This window comes from Rhinatrema bivittatum, chromosome 1 (assembly GCF_901001135.1).
Source record: "Rhinatrema bivittatum chromosome 1, aRhiBiv1.1, whole genome shotgun sequence".
In the NCBI taxonomy this organism is placed as follows: domain Eukaryota; kingdom Metazoa; phylum Chordata; class Amphibia; order Gymnophiona; family Rhinatrematidae; genus Rhinatrema; species Rhinatrema bivittatum.
In genome coordinates, this window is record NC_042615.1 from 40388190 (window position 1) to 40410436 (window position 22247).

Below are 22247 nucleotides of genomic sequence, written 5' to 3' on the forward strand. Positions count from 1 at the left end.
CAAGGGGAAATTTATTTTATTTAGATTTATATTCCACTTTTCACACTTTTGTCAGCGCTTCAAAGGGGAAATGTGGAAAAGAAGATTTGCATTCAGATAACAACCAACAAGGACTGAACTTCACAATCTGGGTAAATAAATAAGCGTAGGGGTAGCTTGCTTATTACGGCGGTTACTACCCTAAACCAATTAAGCCTGCTACATCACTTTGAATGCATATACAGCGTTGCTCTCTGCTTCAACGGCAGGGAGAAATGTGGAAAACAGGATTTACATTCAGACAACATCCAACAAGGAATTGATCTGTGCAGTCTGGGTAAACAAGCATCAGGGTAACTTGCTTGATGCGGCAGTTACTACCCTTAACCATTAAGCCTTATGCTCACCTTTGATGCAACTCCAACATTACTCTCTGCATCAATGGCAGGGGATAGCAGGAAACTTGAATCAAACAGTTACCAACCAGGGCCTTGAAATTGGTGGTTGGTGAAACAGATACGTATGGGAAAATAAGAGTCGTAGCTTGCTGGGCAGACTGGATGGGCCAATTCTATGTTTCTATTTTTCTGCATGTAGAATTTCCGAGCTGCAGGCTATGTTTTACTGGGAACCATTCCTCCAAATGAATCCAGGGACGATACAGCTGTGTACTGTTCCTTCCTTTTTGCCCAAAATGCTCTCAGATTTTCACTTGAATCAGTCCATTTCCCTGCCGTATCTGGATAGGGAAAGAGATGTGGAGGAATATCACCTGATTCGACCCTTGGATGTCAAGTGATATATCATAAGGTATCTGGAGGTTTCTAAACCTTTCCAGAAGACGGATTGCCTGATTGTCCTCCACAATGGTAGCAAACAGGGTGAGCCAGCTTCACAGGCTTCAATAGCTCATGGATTAAGGAAGTGGTCACAGCACATACATGAATGCTGATCAGCCGTTACCTAGTTATCAGGCCGATACAGTACAGTGCGCTCCAACAGAGCACACTGTTAACCTGCTATTGGACGCGCGTTTTTCCTTACCCCTTATTCAGTAAGAGGAGGAAAATGCGCGTCCAACCCGCGGCACCTAATAGGGCCCTCAACATGCAAATGCATGTTGAGGGCCCTATTAGGTATGCGCGCGGGATACAGAAAGTAAAATGTGCAGCCAAGCCGCACATTTTACTTTCAGAATTTCTTCCGGCACCGGGAAAGTGCACAGAAAAGCAGTAAAAACTGCTTTTCTGTGCACCCTCTGACTTAATATCATAGCGATATTAAGTCGGAGGTCCCGAAGAGTAAAAAAAGTAAAAAAAAAAAATTTTGAATTCGGCCCGGACGCTCAATTTTGCCGGCGTCCGGTTTCCGAGCCTGTGGTTGTCAGCGGGCTCGAGAACTGACGCCGGCAAAATTGAGCGTCAGCTGTCAAACCCGCTGACAGCCGTCGCTCCTTTTACCCGGATCTACCGCCGGACCTAATTTAAATACTGCATCGCGCGCGCCGGGAGAGCGGCCATTCGCCCGCTCTCCCGCAGACTTTACTGTATCGGCCCATATGTTAGGGCTCATTCCTCTAGGACTCAGGCGAAAGTTGGATTGTCTCTCCTGTCAACATTTGCCGAGCTACGATGTGGTCCTCCTTACACACCTTTTCCAGGTTTTATTGTCTGGATGTGCAGGCCCAGGAGGACGCAGCCTTTGCACGTGCAGTGTTGACTGGACCGCATGCAACCTCCTGCCCTGTTTAGGAGTAGCTCGAGTACATCCCACTGGTCCTGAATCCATCTGTCTGGGTGCTAAGAAATAAGAAATTACTACATATGATGATTTCCTTTTCCTTAATCCAGACAGATGGCTTCAGCTTCCCGCCCTTGGCTATCGAATGATTGTGTTATGGTCCTCCTGAGTGGCTATGTGCTCCAGGTGTTACTGGCAAGTGTTAGTCCAGTCCCTAGTCTAGTTTTAATGCATTCCTTGTCTGAGCTCAGAGTTTTCCTGTTGGTTGAATATTGAAATGTTTATCTATTATTAATCAAGTATTTGCTAGTCTGTCCACAGTTTGCTCTTGAAGAGAATACTGGCAGGCTGATGTAATTGCAGGAGTATATATTTACTGTGATGTCAGTTTGCTCCATCTCCATCTGCATAATCTACTGGTCCCGAATCCATCTGTCTGGTGTAAGTTGCACGCGCCAGCAGGCTGCCGGCACGCGATCCCCCGGCGCAGCGGCAAACGGCCACTGTACCGGCCGCCTCCAGCTCCGCCCCTCCCCACCCCCCGGGCGCGGCCCTTTAGTGAAGCCCGGCTCTTGTGCGCGTAATGGAGGTTACTCGTGGGGCCGGGCCCCTTCTAAAATGTGCACAGCGCGCGCAAGGTCCGGCCTCACACGTAACCCCCGGATTTTACGCGTGGGGGGCGAGCGGGGGTGTTTGAAAATTTGGCCCATGGCTTTTTTTTTCCCTCGATAGACACAGAATTAGGAGAAAAGCTTTCGTGAATCAGACTCTTAATGCTGGCTACTTAAAAGTAAATCATGTAATCTTTCTAAGCATCTACTAAGGCCCAATTTGAATGCTATTGCAAGGCAGTACGTACCAGGTGGATCTCATTCCATGGCAAGGAATTCGTGACACCTTTCCTGAACAGACATTTGGTGATATTTTCCTGGAACAGCTTAAAAGAATGTCTAAAATAATTTCAGAGCAATAACATTTTTTGTGATGCCTGTAGATTACTTCCTGTGCTTTTGTCTTTTGAAAATTGCACAGTATTTAGAGTATATGGCTTTCTTCCAAAGTTAAAAGAAAAAAAAAAGAATGCGTAGAATTTCAAGTACCTGAATAATTTGAACAGCTAATAATTTGCTGGTTTTCCGTAATGCTTTAAACATTTATCCGGACTGCTTGCTGTTTTTCTTTTAAGTCTGCTTGCGATGAAGCCGTGCTGCGCTGCTTTCTGGAGGAGCTGAAGGTAATTGTTCATGAGTGCGGCCCCCTGGAGAAGGAGAATACAACCCGAAAGGTGAAGTTTGTGAATGAAAACGCAATGCTAAAGAACACATCGCATGACGTAAGTTTCCTTCTGGCTGGGCTTATGGGGCCGATGCAATATTTATGCACCGGAAAGCGGGCGCTGAACAGTCGGCACCCGCTTCCTTAACGCGCCCCCAGGCGCCCCTCCCGGGGGCACCATGCAATATTTAAATTAGGGGGTGGCGTTAGCAAGGAGGTGCTAGGGGGTTGCTTGCACGCCCTTAGCGCCTCCTTGCTATCGAGAGCCCGAGAGCGTCGGCCGTCCGTCGGTTAGGAAAAAAAGACGATGAGATTATCCTAAACGCCGCACAGCCAGGGGGTTCAGGAAATGGACGCTTGTCGATTGAGCCCTGTTTCCTGCACCTGACTTCCGGCGCTTTTTTTTTGTGTTAATTTACTTTAGTTTTTCCTCTTACTTAATATCGCAGTTTTTTTCTGCTTTTCTGTACTAGTTTTAGGAGCGCTCAGCTATTAACGCCTGCTCCGGGCAGGTGTTAATTTCTGATCGCTAAAATGTGCGTCCTAGATGCACATTTTGGTTGGGTTTTTTTTTTGCATTGCGAGTGAATACCTAATAGCCTCCTTCACATGCTCGGCTGAGCGCACTATATTGCATCGGCCCCATAGAGGGCAGTTTTCAAAAGCCGTTTACCCTGGCAATTAGAGCTGTCAGGAAACTGCCCACCCTTGCATGTCCGTGCGGGTAAAAGTACAGATGGAAATCACTAGCGCGCATCCGTTTTTTTGCCCGCGTGAAAAGCAGGTGGGTGTGGAGGCCAGGGGCGGCGGGAAGCGATAATGTTGCATGGCTACGGGTTTTCAGAACGACCCGGGTTTTGCGGGGGGGCGGGTACTTTCCCCATTGCGAACTGGTACAAAATCCCTGGGTACAACTAACCACAGGCTTTGCAACTACTTCCATGCAGTGCTTCTGAACGTTTCCACCAATTATTATACTCTGGGCACGGGAAATTGATTCTCCAAGGCTGCAGTCTGATCGAATGGGTTGTTCTCGTGACCTCATTCCCATGTAGTATCCAGAGGAAAAGCATGGTTATGAGATAGCAAAATGTTAAAACAAAAACCAGACCTAGACAAAGCAATCCCTGCACCTTAATGTTATTAGAAGGATATTTAATCATTCTGCCTCCTCCTAGTGTGCTTGAATCACTTAGGGCCTGATTTACTAAGCTCTGAGCACATAATCACAAACACAGTATAGGAGAGAAGTCTTAGCTGAATCAGGCCCTTCGTCTTGGCCTTCTGCTTTTAAAGTTCACCCAAGTCATGTTGCAACTGCAGTTAAATATTTCCTGTCATGTGCTGCATTATTTTTCAAACCATTTTATCACTATTATGTTCTTGAGGATATTTGTGCTGTGAAGTTTTAATATTTCTGCCTCTATGTTGTTGAATTAGCTGTGAAAGCAGAAAGCTAAAGAATCTCGGTGCTGTATTATTTATTACACACACATATATATATATGTATACACACATATATATATACACACATACCAATAGAATATTTCCTGGCGTGTAGCCAGATGGACTCAGAACAAATGGGATAGTATCCGCGTGCTAGCAGTTGGAGACGGATCTGACGTCAGCACGGGGGCGTATATATCCCCACAGGAAGCGTAGCTATTCAGTAATTTCCGTCTCCAAAGCAGTTTGGAGTGCCTGCACGCTAGTTGAGCGTGCTTTCCAAGACTACTTTAATTTTTCCCTCACTTTGGAGATGGTATTCTTGCTGGCGGTATGTTTAGCCCGCCGCATCTCAGAACTACAAGCATTGTCCTGCCGTGATCCCTTTCTCAGAATCACTCCAGAGGCTATCCATCTTCGTACGGTTTCCTCCTTTCTACCTAAGGTGGTTTCACAGTTTCATCTTAATCAAACCATATCCTTGCCTACCACGGCGGGTCTGCAGAAATCTGAAGAAGGGCGTTTGTTACGCCATCTCGACATTGGCAGATTGCTGCCCAGATATTTGGAACTTACACAAGACCTACGAAAGACGGACCATCTGTTCGTCCTGTACAGCGGGAAGAAGCTAGGTGAAGCGGCCTCGCGGCCCACCATCGCCCGCTGGATTAAAGAAGTTGTCAGAGCAGCGTACGTAGAGGCCGGGAAGTCTCCGCCTCTACAGGTCAAGGCTCATTCTACCAGAGCACAAGCAGCATCTTGGGCAGAATCCAGGATGCTATCGCCTGCGGAAATCTGTAAAGCGGCGACTTGGTCTTCCCTCCATACCTTCTCCAGGTTCTATCGTCTGGATGTTCAGGCCGGGGAGGACTCGGCATTTGCGAGGGCGATACTACATGGGCCTCAGGCAGCCTCCCGCCCAGGCTGGGAGTAAAGCTTTTGTACATCCCATTCGTTCTGAGTCCATCTGGCTACACGCCAGGAAATGTTGAGATTACTTACCTGATAATCCCCTTTTCCTTAGTGTAGACAGATGGACTCAGCATCCCGCCCAGCTGCCTGCGTACATGGGTGTCACCGATTCAACGTACGCCATGTCATCTGTTTCCATAAGAGCGTACACTCTACCAGGTGTCAACGCCTTCCGCTTGGGAATGCTGGCGGTCTCCAGCTACTGTCAGTCGGTCAGGGTAATCCTGTTTCACTTTTTAACTGAGCGTCAGTACACACATCTATAACAGCTTTTGCAAGGAAGATTACTGAATAGCTACGCTTCCTGTGGGGATATATACGCCCCCGTGCTGACGTCAGATCCGTCTCCAACTGCTAGCACGCGGATACTATCCCATTTGTTCTGAGTCCATCTGTCTACACTAAGGAAAAGGGGATTATCAGGTAGTAATCCCAACATTTACTGACGAAGGTACATTAATGAGGGTGTATAGCATATAGTCTGCTAGTGACTGAACAATTTTTCAGTGTATTAAAAAAGTATACTTTTTAGTCTTAAAGAGTGTAAAAATATATGAAATACAATGGGGTAGATTTTAAAAAGGTGCGCGCGGGCGTACATGTACACGCACTATGCGGCGTGCGCACATGTACACCCGAATTTATAACTTGCACGTGTGCTAGGGGGTGCACAATTGTGCCCCTTGCGCGCGCCGAGCCACGCTGCCTTCCCCCGTTCCCTCCCCCCTAACCTGACCTTCCTACCCCTTCCCCTAACCTTTCCTCCACCTAGCCCTACTCTAACCCCCCCAAAATTTTAATTTTACCTTTTGCGCGCGCCAGCAAACTGCCGGCATGCGAGCCTTCGACACATCGGCAATGGCTGCTGTGTCTGAGGCCTCTGGCCCCGCCCCCAGACCCCGCCCCTTTAAGTAAAGCCCCGGGACTTACACGCGTCCCGGGGCTTTACTCGCGTCGCTGGGCCTTTTTAAAATAGGCCCGGCGCGCGTAACCTTTTTAAAATCCTGCCCAATATATTTTGGCAGGAAAGGAAGAAAGACCAGGGATTTTAATCAGAAGGGGAAGCAATATTGCCAAGAAGCAGATAATAGTGTGATTTTGAGCAATCTAACTATCACCACTGCCTTTAAAGGGGCCCTTGGATGATAAAACCCATTTTGTAAGCATTACATTTTCAGTCTGATTGTGAGATAGTGCCGTAGCCGGGGCAAAAAATTACTGAGCATCACATTACAAAGAAACGTATAAAATACTTAAGAAATATTCTCTCCTCTCCCCAACCCCCCCACTCTGTGTCACCTGCTATTGGAGAAGAGCACTTCCCTGGAATCAGCACATTTCGGGGTGGTGCCACCCTCCTGCTCCTGGATGGCAATAGATGAAAGCAAAGTCTATAGCACGGGTCAGTGGTTCCCGGAATAAAACGGAGGATATCATAATGCCTCCATATCTTGAATATTGTGGGCAGTTCTGGTCACCCCATCTCAAAAAAAGATCCAGCAGAATTTAAAAAGGTAAAGAGAAGGGCGACCAAAGCGGATGGAACGATTCCCCTATGAGGAAAGGCTAAAGAGGTTAGGGCTCTTCAGCTTGGAGAAGGGGCGGCTGAAGGGAGATATGATAGAGGCCTATAAAAAAAATGAGTGGAATGAAACGAATAAATATTAATCAGTTGTTTACTCTTTCAAAAAGTATAAAGAACAGGGGACACACAATGAAGTTACTAGATACTAATAAGTGAAAATATTTTTTTGCTAAATGTATAATTAAGCTCTGGAACTTATTGCCGGAGGATGAGGTGAAAGCTATTGGAGTAGCTGCATTTAATAAAGGTTTATGGACTTTTCCTAAAGGAAAAGTCCATAAACCATTATTAAGAGGGAGTTGCAGAAATCCACTGCTTATCCCTGGGATGAGCAGCTTGGAATCTCTCTACCCCATGGGATCCTGCCAGATCCTTGTGACCTGGATTGGCCACTGTTGGAAACAGGATACTGGGCTTGATGGACCTTTGATCGGACCCAGTGTGGCAAATCTTTTGTTCTTATGGTTCCCTCCGGTCCACAAGAGACAGGAAAAGGTTGCATGGGCCAAGAGCTGCTTCTTTCTGCAGCCTGAGAGAGGCGCAGAGACATAGCATAGGCCTTGAGAGCGCTGTGCCTCTCGGCTTGAGAGGAGGAGCAAAGAGAAGAATGTCGGTCTGGGAGCAGAATCCAGTCCACCAGGGAGGTAGAGATGTTTATGTGAGACCTGGCGATTTCTTGCCCACAACCCAAAAGGAAGAAGAGAGACAGCATGGGTCAAGAGGTAGCCTTTGCCTAGGTGAAGTGCACAGACAAAAGCATGAGCCAGGGAGATCACTGCTCTGAAGCCCAGAGGGAAATGAGAGAGCTCTGTCATTTGGCCCAAAGGGGGAAGAGAGACATTACTTGGTCCTGGTTGGAATTCTGCCCTGTGGTTCACAGGAAGAGTAGAGAGGCTGCACTGGGCAAGAATTGAGAGTAAACAAGAGTAGTGAGGGATGGAAAGATGAAACGAGGCATGTAAAGGGAAGGAGACAGATAACTAAAGAGGTTGTGGGAAGGAAGAAAAGTTGAGTGGAAATAGGTTGTGGAGGGACGGGAGAATAAAATAGATAGAGGGAGAGGAGGTCATAGAGAGGAAAGCAGAAGGGATTAGATATATAGGGAGGGAAGAGTGGAGGGATTAGGGGAGAGTATATGAAAATGTGTGGGTATGAGGAAAGCGGAGAGGGAAAGAAGGTTGAGTAGGGAAAGAAAGAGAAGTTATGGAAAGAGATGGTGCTCAGAAGAGCGGGCAAGAGAAATAGCAGTAGATATAGCAGGTTGAGGGCTGGTGGAGGCATTAGGTGGACTCGGCACCATCTAAGGCGCAGAACTCGGCAAGGCACTGTAGTCTGATATGAGGGAGGCATTTTTGAAAGCAGAGAACGAGGGTGGAGAGGCATGGAGCTGGGAAAGGGTTGGTGTGTGAACCGAGCTTTGGAGGTTTGTGGTGTGTGATCTGCGGGTTCGGGTAGGTGCAGGAAGAGAGTGAAAAAAGAGAGAGAATGAATGAGAATGCTGCAGACCCTTGCACCGGCATTGAGTAGTTTAGTTTAGGGAAGCAAAAAGGAAAGGAAGAGATGGCAATATTTAACTCAAAATTTCAAAAGTTAAATTAATCAGATTTGACTTGAACAATGGGATGCTGCTTCAGCAGTTAAGATAAGTTGGACACTATGAGGTAGATTTTCAAAACAGCCACATACGCACGTATGTGGGCCACGTGTGAGCAATGCGAATTTTAACAAGCCAGGAAGGGCATGCATACAATATTGTAACGCGCACCCAGAATAAGGAGGCAGAGGGGAGTAAGAACATAAGAACCTGCCATACTAGGTCAGACCAAGGGTCCATCAAGCCCAGCATCCTGTTTCCAACAGAGGGCAAACCAGGCCATAAGAACCTGGCAAGTACCCAAACACTAAGAAGATCCCATGTTACTGTTGCTAGTAATAGCAGTGGCTATTTTCTAAGTCAACTTAATTAATAGCAGGTAATGGACTTCACCTCCAAGAACTTATCCAAACCTTTTTTAAACCCAGCTACACTAACTGAACTAACCACTAGGGATGTGCATTCGTTTGCGACGAAATAGGAAATAGAGATGATATTTCCTATTTCGTTGTGTTTCAGGGGGGGGGGGCGATGAAACGATAAGAAAACCCACAAAATTTCGTGTGGTTTTCTTATCATTTTTGGGGAGGGGAGAAAGGGCACATTAACAAAAAAAAAAGGATGGCCCGCGCCATTTTTTAAGATGGCGCCGGCCATCCATTGTTCCTACCATGTGACAGAGGCTGGCCAATGGCACCGATAGCCCCGTCACATGGTAAGGGCAGAGGGCCATCGGCGCCATTTTGATTAGTGGCAGCTGACAGCCCGAGAGGGAGAGATCATTCCCGGGACGCCACTGGACCACCAGGGACTTTCGGTAAGTCTTGGGGGTGTCGGAAGGGTGGGGGGGTTGCAATTAATTAAATTTGAGGGGTTGGTGTGGGTTTTGTTTTGTTTTTTGTTTGTTTTTTTTTAATCTGAAGGGTTGGGGCGGGTTTCGGGCATCGTTTCGGGGGGGGGGAGGCAGACAAAATAAAATCGGCCCGAACCGCGGGAAAACAATGAAGGCCAAACTGAAAGGTTCAGCTGAATCACATCTTTACTAACCACATCCCCTGGCTACAAATTCCAGAGTTTAATTGTGTGTTGAGTGAAAAAGAACTTTCTCTGATTCGTTTGAAAGATGCCACATGCTAACTTCATGGAGTGCCCCCTAGTCTTTCTATTATCCGAAAGAGTAAATAATGGATTCACATTTACCCATTCTAGACCTCTCATGATTTTAAACACCTCAATCATATCCCCCCTCAGCCGTCTCTTCTCCAAGCTGAACAGCCCTAACCTCTTCAGCCTTTCCTCATAGGGGAGCTGTTCCATCCCCTTTATCATTTTGGTCGCCCTTCTCTGTACCTTCTCCATGACAACTATATCTTTTTCGAGATGCGGAGACCAGAATTGTACACAGTATTCAACGTGCGGTCTCACCATGGAGTGATACAGAGGTATTATGACATTTTCTGTTTTATTCACCATTCCCTTCTTAATAATTCCCAACATTCTGTTTGCTTTTTTGACTGCCGCAGCACACTGAACCAATGATTTCAATATATTATCCACTATGACGCCTAGATCTTTTTCCTGGGTGGTAGCTCCTAATATGGAACCTAACATTGTGTAACTACAGCATGGGTTATTTTTCCCTATATGCATCACCTTGCACTTATCCACATTAAATTTCATCTGCCATTTGGATGCCCAATTTTCCAGTCTCACAAGGTCTTCCTGCAATTTATCACAATCCGCTTGTGATTTAACTACTCTGAACAATTTTGTATCATCTGCAAATCTGATTACCTCACTCATTGTACTTCTTTCCAGATCATTTATAAATATATTGAAAAGTAAGGGTCCCAATACAGATCCCTGAGGCACTCCACTGCCCACTCCCTTCCACTGAGAAAATTGTCCGTTTAATACTACTCTCTGTTTCCTGTCTTTTAGCCAGTTTGTAATCCATGAAAGGACATCGCCACCTATCCCATGACTTTTTACTTTTCCTAGAAGCCTCTCATGAGAAACTGTGTCAAAAGCCTTCTGAAAATCCAAATACACTACATCTACCAGTTCACCTTTATCTACATGTTTATTAACCCCTTCAAAAAAGTGAAGCAGATTTGTGAGGCAAGACTTGCCTTGGGTAAAGTCATACTGACTTTGTTCCATTAAACCATGCATCTAGCACTGGAGTGTACAAATCAACTCCTCATGTTAGATTTTTCATCACTTAGAAAGACTAAAATTCTTTACTGATGTCAGTTTTACTATGAATACCTCTGGATGTGTCTGCTACAAATCCCCTCCCCTAACCCCATCCACTTCCCAAAAACCCACCTCGATTCATAGTGCTCCTCTAGAGTGGTACCTATATTATGGAGTGTCAGACTGACCCTACACAAAAGTGCTCTCTCTCGCTCTCTCCCCCTCCCTAGATGCACAAGATATACATGTAAAGAAGTACACATGGCAACAGTATTTTAAATGCTGTGCACGCACTTTATAAAATGAGGCATATTTTTGCTCTCTCGTTTATGGGCGCACGCACGATCCTTTTAAAATTTACCTGCGTACTTCTATATGGGACCTTGTAATCACTTTACAGCAGAATTCATGACATGGCTCCCAGCTTAAGAAGAAAAGTCTTCATTTTGAGCCGTTTATTTGACAGCGTGAACTGTCTCATTACTAAGAAGAGTGTTATTTTTGAATATTTTTGATGGTCATATTGAAAATTCACACAATTTAAAATATAAGAAAACTGAATGTTTTTATTGGTTCAAAGACTGTTTAATTACTAAGGTTTTCCCTTTCTTTTAAGAGAGAATTGTTAAAAAAAATTTCCATCTATAAATTAAGAACAAAGTATTGCGTTAGAAGTTTGGTTCAGCGTCGACAGTGACATTTCTTACTGGCTCTTCTTTTGCATTTCATTGGGAGTTGTGCTTTTCAATAGCAAAACAAGAACAAAGACAAATTTGACTTGAACGATGGGAGGCTGCTTCAGCAATTAAGAGAAGTTGGACACTTTGAGGTAGATTTTAAAACGTGCGCGTCCATGTGCACGCACTTCCCGGCATGCACACACGGACGTACCGATTTTTATAAACATGTGCGCGCCGGCATGCGCATATTATAAAATCCGTGGGCCACGCACACTTGCACACTGGATTTTATAATCTGTGCGCGAGCAAGGGGGGGGGAGAATTTATGCAAATTCCGCACGGCGACGCATTCAGGCCCTTCCCAGTTGCCTCCCACTCCGCTCCAATTAAGGAAGGAACGTTCCTACCCCTCTACCTAAACTCCTTCCCTCTTCCCCTCTCCTCCCCTACCTATCTTTTTTTTTTTTTAATTTGTTTTAGAACTTCGAGTCCCCAGGCTGAAGTAAGTTGCGCGTGCCCGAGTCTTCGGGACAGCGTTCAATGGTGCTGACCCGGCCCGCCTCCCCCAGCTCGCCCCTTTGAAGAGGCCCAGCAGTTACTCGCGAACCGGGATTTACGTGAGTGCCTGGGCCTCTTTGAAAATTCGCACGGCGTGCACGAGTCCCGGCCACGCACGTAGACAGAGGAGAAGGAAAAAAGATTGAGAGGACAAAAATAAATTTCCTTTCTCTTAATCTCTGGCATATTACATTTGCAAAGCAGTATTGACCGCTACATAAACAAACTCTGGCTGTAAAATAGTACCTAGCAGTGAATTAATGATCATATCTATTAAAAAAAATAAAGGTCTTCATAGCCACTTAGGTCCTGCATGGTGAAAACAGAAAAAAGTTCAAGATAGGGTTTTGTTTTAATTGGAAGCTGGCCCACTTACGACCTAATCAATCTTAATGTATAGTACAGCGGACATATAACACTGCATGCAGATGTGTCTGGGAATTCAGGCTCTGAGCAACTCCACTCTCGCTTTTCTGACTCTGTATTTTTACATCTATGAAATCCTCTGACATTTTTTTGTTATTGCTTATTTTTTTTCCCTTTTTTTTTTTTTCCCCGCAGAGCATACCGAAAGAGTGCAAGCAGTGCGAACAGTTTCAAGAAGAGAATTTTACTACATTTATGGAACATTTTAAGAATCTTATCAAGAAATTCATTTCGGAAAATCAAACCTTTGCATAGAAATCTCTGTCGGGCAGCTGGTAGGTGCTCTCGCAGCAAGATGCCGAAGCCTGTTCTTCCTCAAACCAAGAAGGTGATATCTGAGAAGAGGCCACTGAACACTTTAAATTGAATTTTAACTTGTAATAGAGAGAGTTATGCAGGTAAACTCACCGAGGATGACTTTCAAACTATTTTCACTTGCCCATTTCAGCATTTTTTAATTTTATTTATTGCTTTAAATGCTTTTTATTCATGTGAAATTCCAGTTCTGTACTTGTGTAAATCAGTGTAATTTTAAAAAGTATTACAAATTTATATTTGTTTGCTGTGTGTATATATATCTATAAATATGTTGTATACTGGAGAGAAAATATATCTTTGCATGAAGAGAAACATCTTTTTTATTTTATTTTTCTGAGAAAAGACACGATGCTGATAGCGTAGTGGTAACCAGTGAAACCTTGCCTGGCAGAGTCCTGGGCAACAGATAACATCAGCCAAGAAACTCTTTCCTATAGGAAACAGAGAACTGGGCTAAGCCTTTTAAAAAGTGCCTTTGGCTTACTCTAACCACTGGAATAAAACACACATGCAGTACTATCTTATCACTGCCGCATTAGCAAGCATGAGTTACCCTCTATTCACAACAGTACATAGCAGATAACACCACCTTAAGCAGGCCTGTCAGTGTCTATAGCATGCAATACACAGTAAACATAATTCACCCACATCTCTCCCTCATGACACCCACATACCCCCTGCACATACAAATGTACACTCAACTGTTCTGATGAGTACATATCAAAACAGAAAACAGTTCATTCATACAGGTACTGATTCCACATACTAGAAATAGAAGACTAACTTCACTTATGTACAGAACAGAACATATAAATAAAGTTACATCCTGTGCTGCATTCTGACAGGCTTAGGAGATGGTAATGGAGGTAGAATGTGAAGTTATAATTACTACGTTTGTGTAGGAAGATTTTGTGTTTCATGCTTAAGCCTCTGTTAATTTCTTCAAACAGATTTGCTTTGCACATACGATGTGCTTGTTGGTCCAGGGATATGATTCTCATTTCCCAGATGATCCCTTACCGTTGTATGACTGGAATGCCGAGAGAACAGAGATTAAAATTCTATTCAGATGAATCTGATCAATTTCTTAGATTGAGTAACCAGAGAGTTGGATCAGGGGAGAACACTAGATATGGTGTACTAGACCTTTGACATGGTTCCGTATAGGTGATTTATAAATAAATTGAGCACCCTTCTTATGGCTCTAAAATGATTGACTATGTTAGAAACTAGTTGAGTGAGAGGCAACAAAGGTGGCAGTAAATCGAGTTCACTCTGAGGAGGGGTCGTCATTAGCAGTGTGCTACCAGGATCGGTTCTTGGACCAGTTCTTTTCAACATTTTGTGAACAATGTTGCGGAAGGATTGTTGTGAAAGATTTGTCTTTATGCCAATATCAAAATCTGCAACTGAGTAGAAAGCCAGGGAAGTGTGGAAAACATGAGGTGGAATCTATGAAGCTCAAGGAATGGTCTAGGGTCTGGCAGCCAAGATTTAATGCTAAAAAAAATGCAAAGCTATGCATTTAGGGATTTAGGTGTGTGATTCTTCTAAGCACAAAAGAAGAGTGAGATCGAGGGTGATGGTATCTGATGATCTTAAGGTAGCCAAACAGGTAGATAAGGCAATGGTTAAAACCAGAAAGATGCTTGGGTAATAGGGAGAGGAATGGTCAGTGGAAAATGGAAGACGATTTTGCCCCTGTGAGACCTCATTTGGAAACTATGTACAATTCTGGAGACCGTATCTTCGAAAGTGTAAAATGCTGACCAGTGACCAAGACCTAAGGTCAGGCAGTATGAATTTGTGTCCAGAGGTCCAGTGTGTGAAAATTTGTGTGTGGATGAGGGAGAGCTGCAGCATTGCAGGTAAAAGAGGAACCAGCAGCTCAGCAAGCAGCATTGAGCTTGAAGCAAATACCCCAGGTGCTGGGATAAAACAGAGCTACTAAGAGTAGGCATGTCATGTATGTGCATCAAGAAGGGGAAACAGATGCTGGAAAAAGGGGAACTAGTTACAGGTTTATAGGAACCCAGTAACTGGAAAAGTACAAGAGGTCAGATGATGCTTGAAGGAAGGGCCAAAATTGGTCAAAGAGCACTAAGCTAAAGCAGAGGGAAAAAAAATGTATATAAGAGAAGGTATGACAATTGTTCAAGTGAAGGAGCTACCAGAGGCAAGCTGACTCATTTCTTTTGAGCTACTTGCTGTCTCCTTCCTGATACTCTCTGTACTATCCAAACAAATATTTCAATAAAGTTTCAATATATTGATCTATTTGTGGTCTTGAGAATTGGTCATAGCAGGGGTAAGCACACAAAAGGACATAATTTGGTTGGAGTCGGTCAAGAGAGTGACTACTAAAATGATCACTGGTCTTCCTTCTATAGCACATGGAGACAGAATTAAAGATTTGAAGATCAACATACCCTAGAGGAAAGGCGAATAATGGAAATATGATAGGGATGTTTAAATTCCTCCAAGGTTTCCATGCTCAGGAGGCGGGTTGCTTTCAATGGACAGGAGTCTCTTGAACAAGGGGCATGGGATGAGGGTAAAAGGGGGTAGACTCAGGAGGGTAGCAGATGCATGGAACTGCCTCCCTGTGTGCAGGTGGTAGAGACAAGAACAGAACCTGAATTCAAGAAAACATGGGATAAACACAGGGGGGGTCTCTGAAGGAGGGGTAGGGATTGTAAAGCTGAGTTGGTGAGGATAGGCAGACTAGATAAGCCACATGGCTTCTTCTGCTGACACATTTCTATTCTTAAGCCAGGGTATGTGAAGTATGATCTCAGTCACTTAACTTTACTGCTTGTGCCGAAACTGTGGAACGCACCACCCGATGAATGTGAGACTACAAACTGATTTTAAGAAGTTCAAATGGGATTTAAAAACCTGGCTGTTTGAAGAAAAGGCATACACGGCTGGAAAATGAGATAGCGTCTAACTTTAACTCTCAATTTCTTTTAACCCTAGCACTTATTTATTTTTTTTTAATCTTTTTACTTATTTATTCTTTTTATCTTTAGTCACTGTTTATTCTTATTACTATTGTTACTCTAAATGCCACCTGTTTATTAACATTGTATGTTTTATCCTATGTATTTTACAATTTGTAAACCGTGGTGATGGCTCGTCTTAACGACGGTATAGAAAATGTGATAAATAAATAAATAAATAATACTTACCTTGTGCCATAAGGTGTATTTTACACAGGCAAGATATCAAGGTGCATTTTATGAGCAGAATAGTGGCACATAGGACAATTGGTATTATTTTTGTCTCTTCCTACTAAAATTTCCAGCTCTCTGATTCTATCTCCTGGTACCCTACTGTTTATTTATTTTTTATCTATATTCTGCCTTTCAGTCACTTCAAAGCAGATTACATTCAGCTACTGTGGGCTTTTTCCTATCGCCAGAGGGCTCACAGCTGGGTTTGTACCTGAGGGTAATGTGTCTTGCCCAAGGTCACAAGGAGCAGCAGTGGGATATGAGCTCTGGCTTCCCTGGTTTGTATCTCACTTCTTTAACCACTAGGTTACTCCTCCACTCCATTTAATTACATTCTCTTCATCCTTTGCAGTTCTTTTTGTCTGGTACTGATCTTTCTATACACATGTAGGCATCCTGTTAGTCCCCAAATACTGGATACAGATTATGCCATTTAGGTATGGAAGAGGCAGATTGGCGGTTTGTTGGATTTGTATCTCTCTCATGAGGCAGTTAGAAATGGTAGTGTCCTCAGTGTTTTCTAGAAAGATCACCATTTTACTCTTGTGGATCCTTTTTGTTTTGAGGAAGCCGTTCTCAACTGGTGTGTCGCCAAGCACATGCAGGAGTGTCACCTCACTCCCTGGTCCCCTGCTAGTCCAACTGCTCCCCCTGCCCCAGCGTTATGCAAACTCTTCCTCTGCCTGGGCTTGAAATGGTGATAGCCCAGGCGAAATGCGGCAGGAGAGCTGGAAGAAGCGCTCAGTCAGTAGCACTAGCGCCATGCTCTCTTCTTCCTGTCCCCGTGGCCTGGAAGAGCTAGGAGTGTGCAATGGCCGTACGCGCAGGAAGATAAGATCATGCTAAGTTACAAATGTATGCAGCACTGGCCCGAAGGAGAAGAGCAGCGTGGCCTGGAATAAAGAGGATCAACGTCCGCCCCTGCGGCCAATGAGACTCCTTTCTCGAAGCTACGAGGGCTGGAAGAGGAGGAGGCTGCTACTTCTGCCAGTTGTTTTCGGTGGGGCAAGAGAGAGAGAGAGAGAGAGTGTGTGTTTGAGATTCTGTGTGTGTGTGAGAGAGACAGCATGTATGTATATGATCAAGAGCTTGTGTGGTGAGAGAGAAAACGTGAGTGTCTAGGTGTGATTGAGATCTTTGTGTATGAGAGAGAGACATAGCATGTATATGTGAGAGAGAGCCTGTATATGTGAGAGAGAGCATGAATATGTATGATTAAGAGCCTGTGTGTATAAGTGAGAGAGAAGAAGCATGTGAGTCTGTGTGTGATTGAGAGACTGTGTAGGTAAGAGAGAACATGGGTGTGTGAGTGAGACTGAGAGTCTGTATGTGAGAGAGAGAGAGCATCTGTGTAAATGTGTGACTGAGAAAGAGGAGAAAGTTGCAAGCAAAACCCCTTCCTCTCCTCTCCTCTCGCTAATTCACAACAATTTCAATCCAGGTATGACAAGCAGAGCATTTTTTATCCTTATTTTTAATTATTGGGTCTTTGTGTCTGCTGTTTTGAAATATTTTATTGGTGTGTGGAAATTTTTTTAGTTTTTAATTATTGGCTATTCCATTCATCAGCTGTTTTGAAATAATCTGTTCTTTTTTTAGTATGGTTTTGCTGCTATTGATTTTATAGATTTGTTTTATGAGTACTGGTGATGTTTCTCTTTTTCCTTTGTTGCACTGGCTTGTGGCGGTTTCCAGTTCAGTTTTTGTCTACATGTTTCTATTTATGCTTTATTCTTTGTTAGGTGAGGGTCAGCACATGTGATTCAGGTGAGGTTTTCTGCTGGCGTGTAGTTTCTGTGTAGGGCTCTATAGCAGCCTGGCCTGTTCTGTTTTCCTAATAGAACGAGTATTGGAGTTTTAAGGCCTGGTGTAATATTTTCAGTGTTGCCTTTTCTTAGGTAAGGTACTTACTGTTTGAGTGCTGGAAGTTGGTGCTGTTCTGGTATGGGAGGTTTACTATTTCTATAAGTTCTGTGCAGAGATAAAGTACTTATCTTTCCCTTGTGTCATTCTTACCAATAAAAGCAATACTGGGCCTTTTTTTTTTCTGCCATGGTTTGTAATGAGCAGTGTGTCACACATGAGGGCACTCTCCGTCAGGTGAGTCACAACGGGAAAAAGGTTGAGAACCATTGTTCTAAGCCTTGCTCTCATTATTCTAGGTCTTAGCCTTAAGCTCCATGGAGACTTTTGTTTGGAATGAGAGTTTCTTTCCACCCTGTCATGCCATCTTTAACTTATTTGGTTTTGGAGTGCCAAATACTTTTGGACTCAGTTATGCTTATTTAATTTTACTCTTGTATTTAATGGAAGAAGTTCCCTTCCAGTAAGAGGGACCTAACGTCACCAGAATCCAAGGAGAGGATGACTTCTAGGCATCCAGTAAAAGGGAGAAGAAGAGGAGATGGACCGCCTCAATGGCCCATGAAGAGTGGGAGATGAGGAGGGAAAGGTATCATCCTTGATACTACAGGAGGAGATAGGAGATAACAGGCTATATACTTTAAAGTACATCTTGGATACTTCACCCTACCAATGGACAGAAGCACTAGAGCTCTGCCCAGAACCCATTGGGATGGAAGAAATCAAATATCTAAAAGAGCTAATTAAATTGGAATAACATCTGAACTTAAGAAAGACTTTAAGAAGTCACAAACTCACTGAAAGGATTTGTACACAGCTGTAAAGCCTTTAAATCATCATTGCACCTTGTCAGTAAAGAAAGAAATGTTGGAAACCACAAAACAACTCTCATGTGTTTCATTGAGTAGTGACCTTATTATTCTGTACTGCTGAGACTGAATTATGGGAAAAGTAAAGAGCAATGTGAGGGCTTGAATAGGCAACCTTTCCCCCATGCAGGAAACTGTGGAACATAAGGTCTTATGCTCAATGCTAGTGTCCATCTAAACTAGAAATCTGAGATCTGGCCTCTGGAGTTATCTGGGTTCAGGCCATCACGGAGGTTCCACATAGTACAGAATAGTCACTTCGTCCTGATATTTCTAATAAGCAAAGTCATTCCTACATTTTTATAATTACCCAGTATACCTGATTTGGGGGCATCAAGGGGCGCTTTTTTTCAGTAGGTATGGGAATATCCCATTTAATCACAGTTTCTTAATGCTTTGCAGTTCTTTCTGGGATGTTGAAGTGTTCACACTATTTCTAGTGGATGAGCCACGTTACCTCAATATGCCTCTCTTCTGACATCACATTGCGCCTCCTACATCATACAATACATGTCTCCAGTTCTGTCCTGCAGAATCGGTTTTCTATTCTTGCTGTAAAACATCTTGTGCTTAGTCCCCAATCCTTAGCTCTACGTTTATCTCAGTTTAGCCATTACTGTGCTAGGTCCTGATCTCAATATGTTTCTTGAAGTAGGCTCTTTGTATGTCCCGCTGTGCTTGTTCATTCGTCACTTGCGTGTCCGTGTTTGCTGGTCCAGCTCTCTCAAGAACTTTATCCTGTTTTGCAAACTCTGTTGCTTCTCCATTCAGTTTTTGAGTCTGAGGGTAATTTTTGCCTTTTATCCCTACTTGGTTAAAGAAGAGATCTTGAAAAGCTCATTTTGATAGAGCATGTGCCACGTGGTTAATGTTTGACCAGTGCCAGTTGCGCTCATGAGCAGCATTTAAGGTGTGAAGCATCCATTTGGGGGCAGCCTGTTCAGTACATTTGGATAATTTTGGAACTTTTCATGTGACACACATCTTCTCAATGTCTATAGTCCAGGAACGTTTAGGACATGTGAACATGCACCTTTGAAAGTAGCCTTGGTTTTCTTTTTGCTGGACTTTAATAGGTCTTTTGCTCTAATGCGCAGTGTGCATGTCAGTTACTGTGTGTTGCTTCATTTGCTTTCAGTTTTAGAGGCACTGCACAGGATAATTCTGTGCACCCACATATAGAGTTTGAGGAATGTTTTTTAAGGAGACTGATATGTTTTGAATAGAGGAAATTGTGGGGGAGGTAGGGAGGATAAGGCAAATAAAGAAGGGGAAATTGTATAAGTCATCTGGGTTATGGGGTGGATGGTCAGGAGATTATGGGGGGGAAAGAGGCCCCAATGCCTCAAGCACGTGATTGTTCTGTGTAAAGGGAAGGAGGCGGATTGGGGGAGGGGTGGCAGGGTGTAAACTTGGGTGGGGGAGAGACAAGGATAGGGAGGTTGTTTAAAAGTTAGGGCGGATGCTAGGTCTGATTGGGGGTTACGTATGCGCGAGCTATTTCAGGGGTATTCGGAGGGGAACTCTACGCTGGGGCAGTCCTCTTCAGGTTTTCAGAAATAATACCTCAGTAAGAAGATGGACTGGGCAACATTATGAGGAATAAAATGGATTTGCGATGAGCTGAATGTGGCTGGCCTAGGCTCCCTGGTAAAGAGACAGAAGGAAGTGCAGGCACTGATGTGGCTAAAAGTGGGTGTAGCCATATTACAGGAGACCCGCTTAAGTCATGCTGAGCATAAATTTAAAAAGCTGGTGGGCAGGAGAGGAAATGGTTTTCTCCTCGGGTAGGAAGAAAGTGGAAGCTGCTATGCTTTTGTGTGTCTCAAAAAAAATGAAAGCTGGTCCTGTGAGGGTATCTATTATTGGGAAAATGCATATGCACCTAACAAATCCGATGCAGCGGTTTTTGCTGGGGATCATCCGAAACCTGTGTAATTTGATTCGTGTCCACTGATTCTGGGTGGAGAATTGAACTGTGTCTCTGACCCCGGAATGGACAGATCTCACATTTCCTCAGATCGCAAGATGAATTGTCACAGAGGGATTCCCTTTTTGCTTGAACAATTGGACTTGCTTGGTACTTGCCAGGTTCTTGTGGCCTGGATTGGCCACTATTGGAAACAGGATGCTGGGCTTGATGGACCCTTGATCTGACCCAGTATGGCAATTTCTTATGTTCTTATGTTGCTTGATATGTGGAGACTACTTGCATGTGTCTGCTGTTCACATTTCACAATCCAGGATTGATTATTTCTTGGTCTCACGGGAGTTTTGTTTTTCTGACGTTATCACAGATTAAATAGACTTGTTGGGCATCTCAGACTAGGCCCTTATTTGAATGGATTTACACTGGAGGGATTTTTTTGTTTGGGGGTGGGGCAGGGAGGGCACAGTGACAGATTTAGGATTCTTTTTACCACTGTTGGTGCTGTTGATCCCTATTTCCACAAACTGCAGCACCCCCAGAGATTGGACAACAGGGAGCAGAAGGTCTAAAGCACAATCCCCCTAGTTTCCTGTGGCCATGCAAGGGTTCTCTGGGAAAAATGTAAAAATTCTGGAGCAAATTTGCAAACATTTCCATCTTTATATTATATTATATTACAGTATAATTATTGGTATTGCTATATAATTATTAGTGTAACGCCCCCCTTGGCCGCTTACCTCACCGGGCATCCCTGGGTCTGAGACCGACCTGGCGGGAGCCCCCCCCCCCCCAGGGCAGACTCTGTCTGTCCTCAGGTTCTTGGCACCTGTGCCTCCACCTGGGGAAGAAGGTGTTAGTGGGTGGTATTTCCCTCCCTTCACTCCAGGAAAACAAATGGGACTGTGAACAAGGCTGGCAATATGTACAAATATATACAGGTTTATTAGACTAAACAAGCATATACATTTCTACATAACTATGTACATTGCTACTAGGATGTCAAGCAGCACACTTATCTACTCATGGTTAATAGTCTCATGCCACACAACTATATACATTTCTACAAGGTAGCAAGAACATTTAATATTTGGCATTTTGGGGTTGTTGGTCCCCACAGTATACTACCCCCCTTTTTCCTAGTCTCATCCAAGTGAACTGATGCAACTGGGCTGGTGGGAAGTGTTGGCCTGGGGGGGTTTCCATCTCTTTCCGCTCCGCTGAGAGGTCCATGCCAACACTGGGGCCGGGGAGACCCGACTCTGCCTCCTGATCTGTCATTGGGGTCCACTGGGGTCCCTTTGCTCTTGGGGGACCCGACCCCACCTCCTGGTCTGCCGCTGGGGTCCACCTTGCTCAAGGGGGGAACTGCTTGATCTCTGCCACTGTCCTTCAGTTCTTCTTCCTTAGCAGGAAGGTTTTCCCCAGGCTTGGGCTTTCAGCTCTACTAGGCTGGTGGCCGACTTGCATTCAGTGGGTTTTGTCCTCTGGGCATCAGTGATTTTTAGTTCATGCCAGTCATGGGCTTTGCCCACCCTGGCTTCTGCTTCATCTATTGTCTGTACCTATATGGGTCACCT

The 22247-nt window shown here is 44.3% G+C and overlaps 1 protein-coding gene across 1 annotated transcript in view; it reads left to right on the forward strand.

Moving 5' to 3' along the window:
- IL15 (interleukin 15) overlaps positions 1-15912 on the forward strand; it is a 97691-nt gene extending 81779 nt beyond the window's left edge. The window contains exons 6-7 of the mRNA XM_029597929.1: positions 2906-3052; positions 12590-15912. Of these exons, the coding sequence (XP_029453789.1) occupies positions 2906-3052; positions 12590-12709 (267 nt within the window). The 3' untranslated portion in view covers positions 12710-15912. The remainder of the gene's footprint in view (positions 1-2905; positions 3053-12589) is intronic.
- Positions 15913-22247: the final 6335 nt, after the last annotated feature.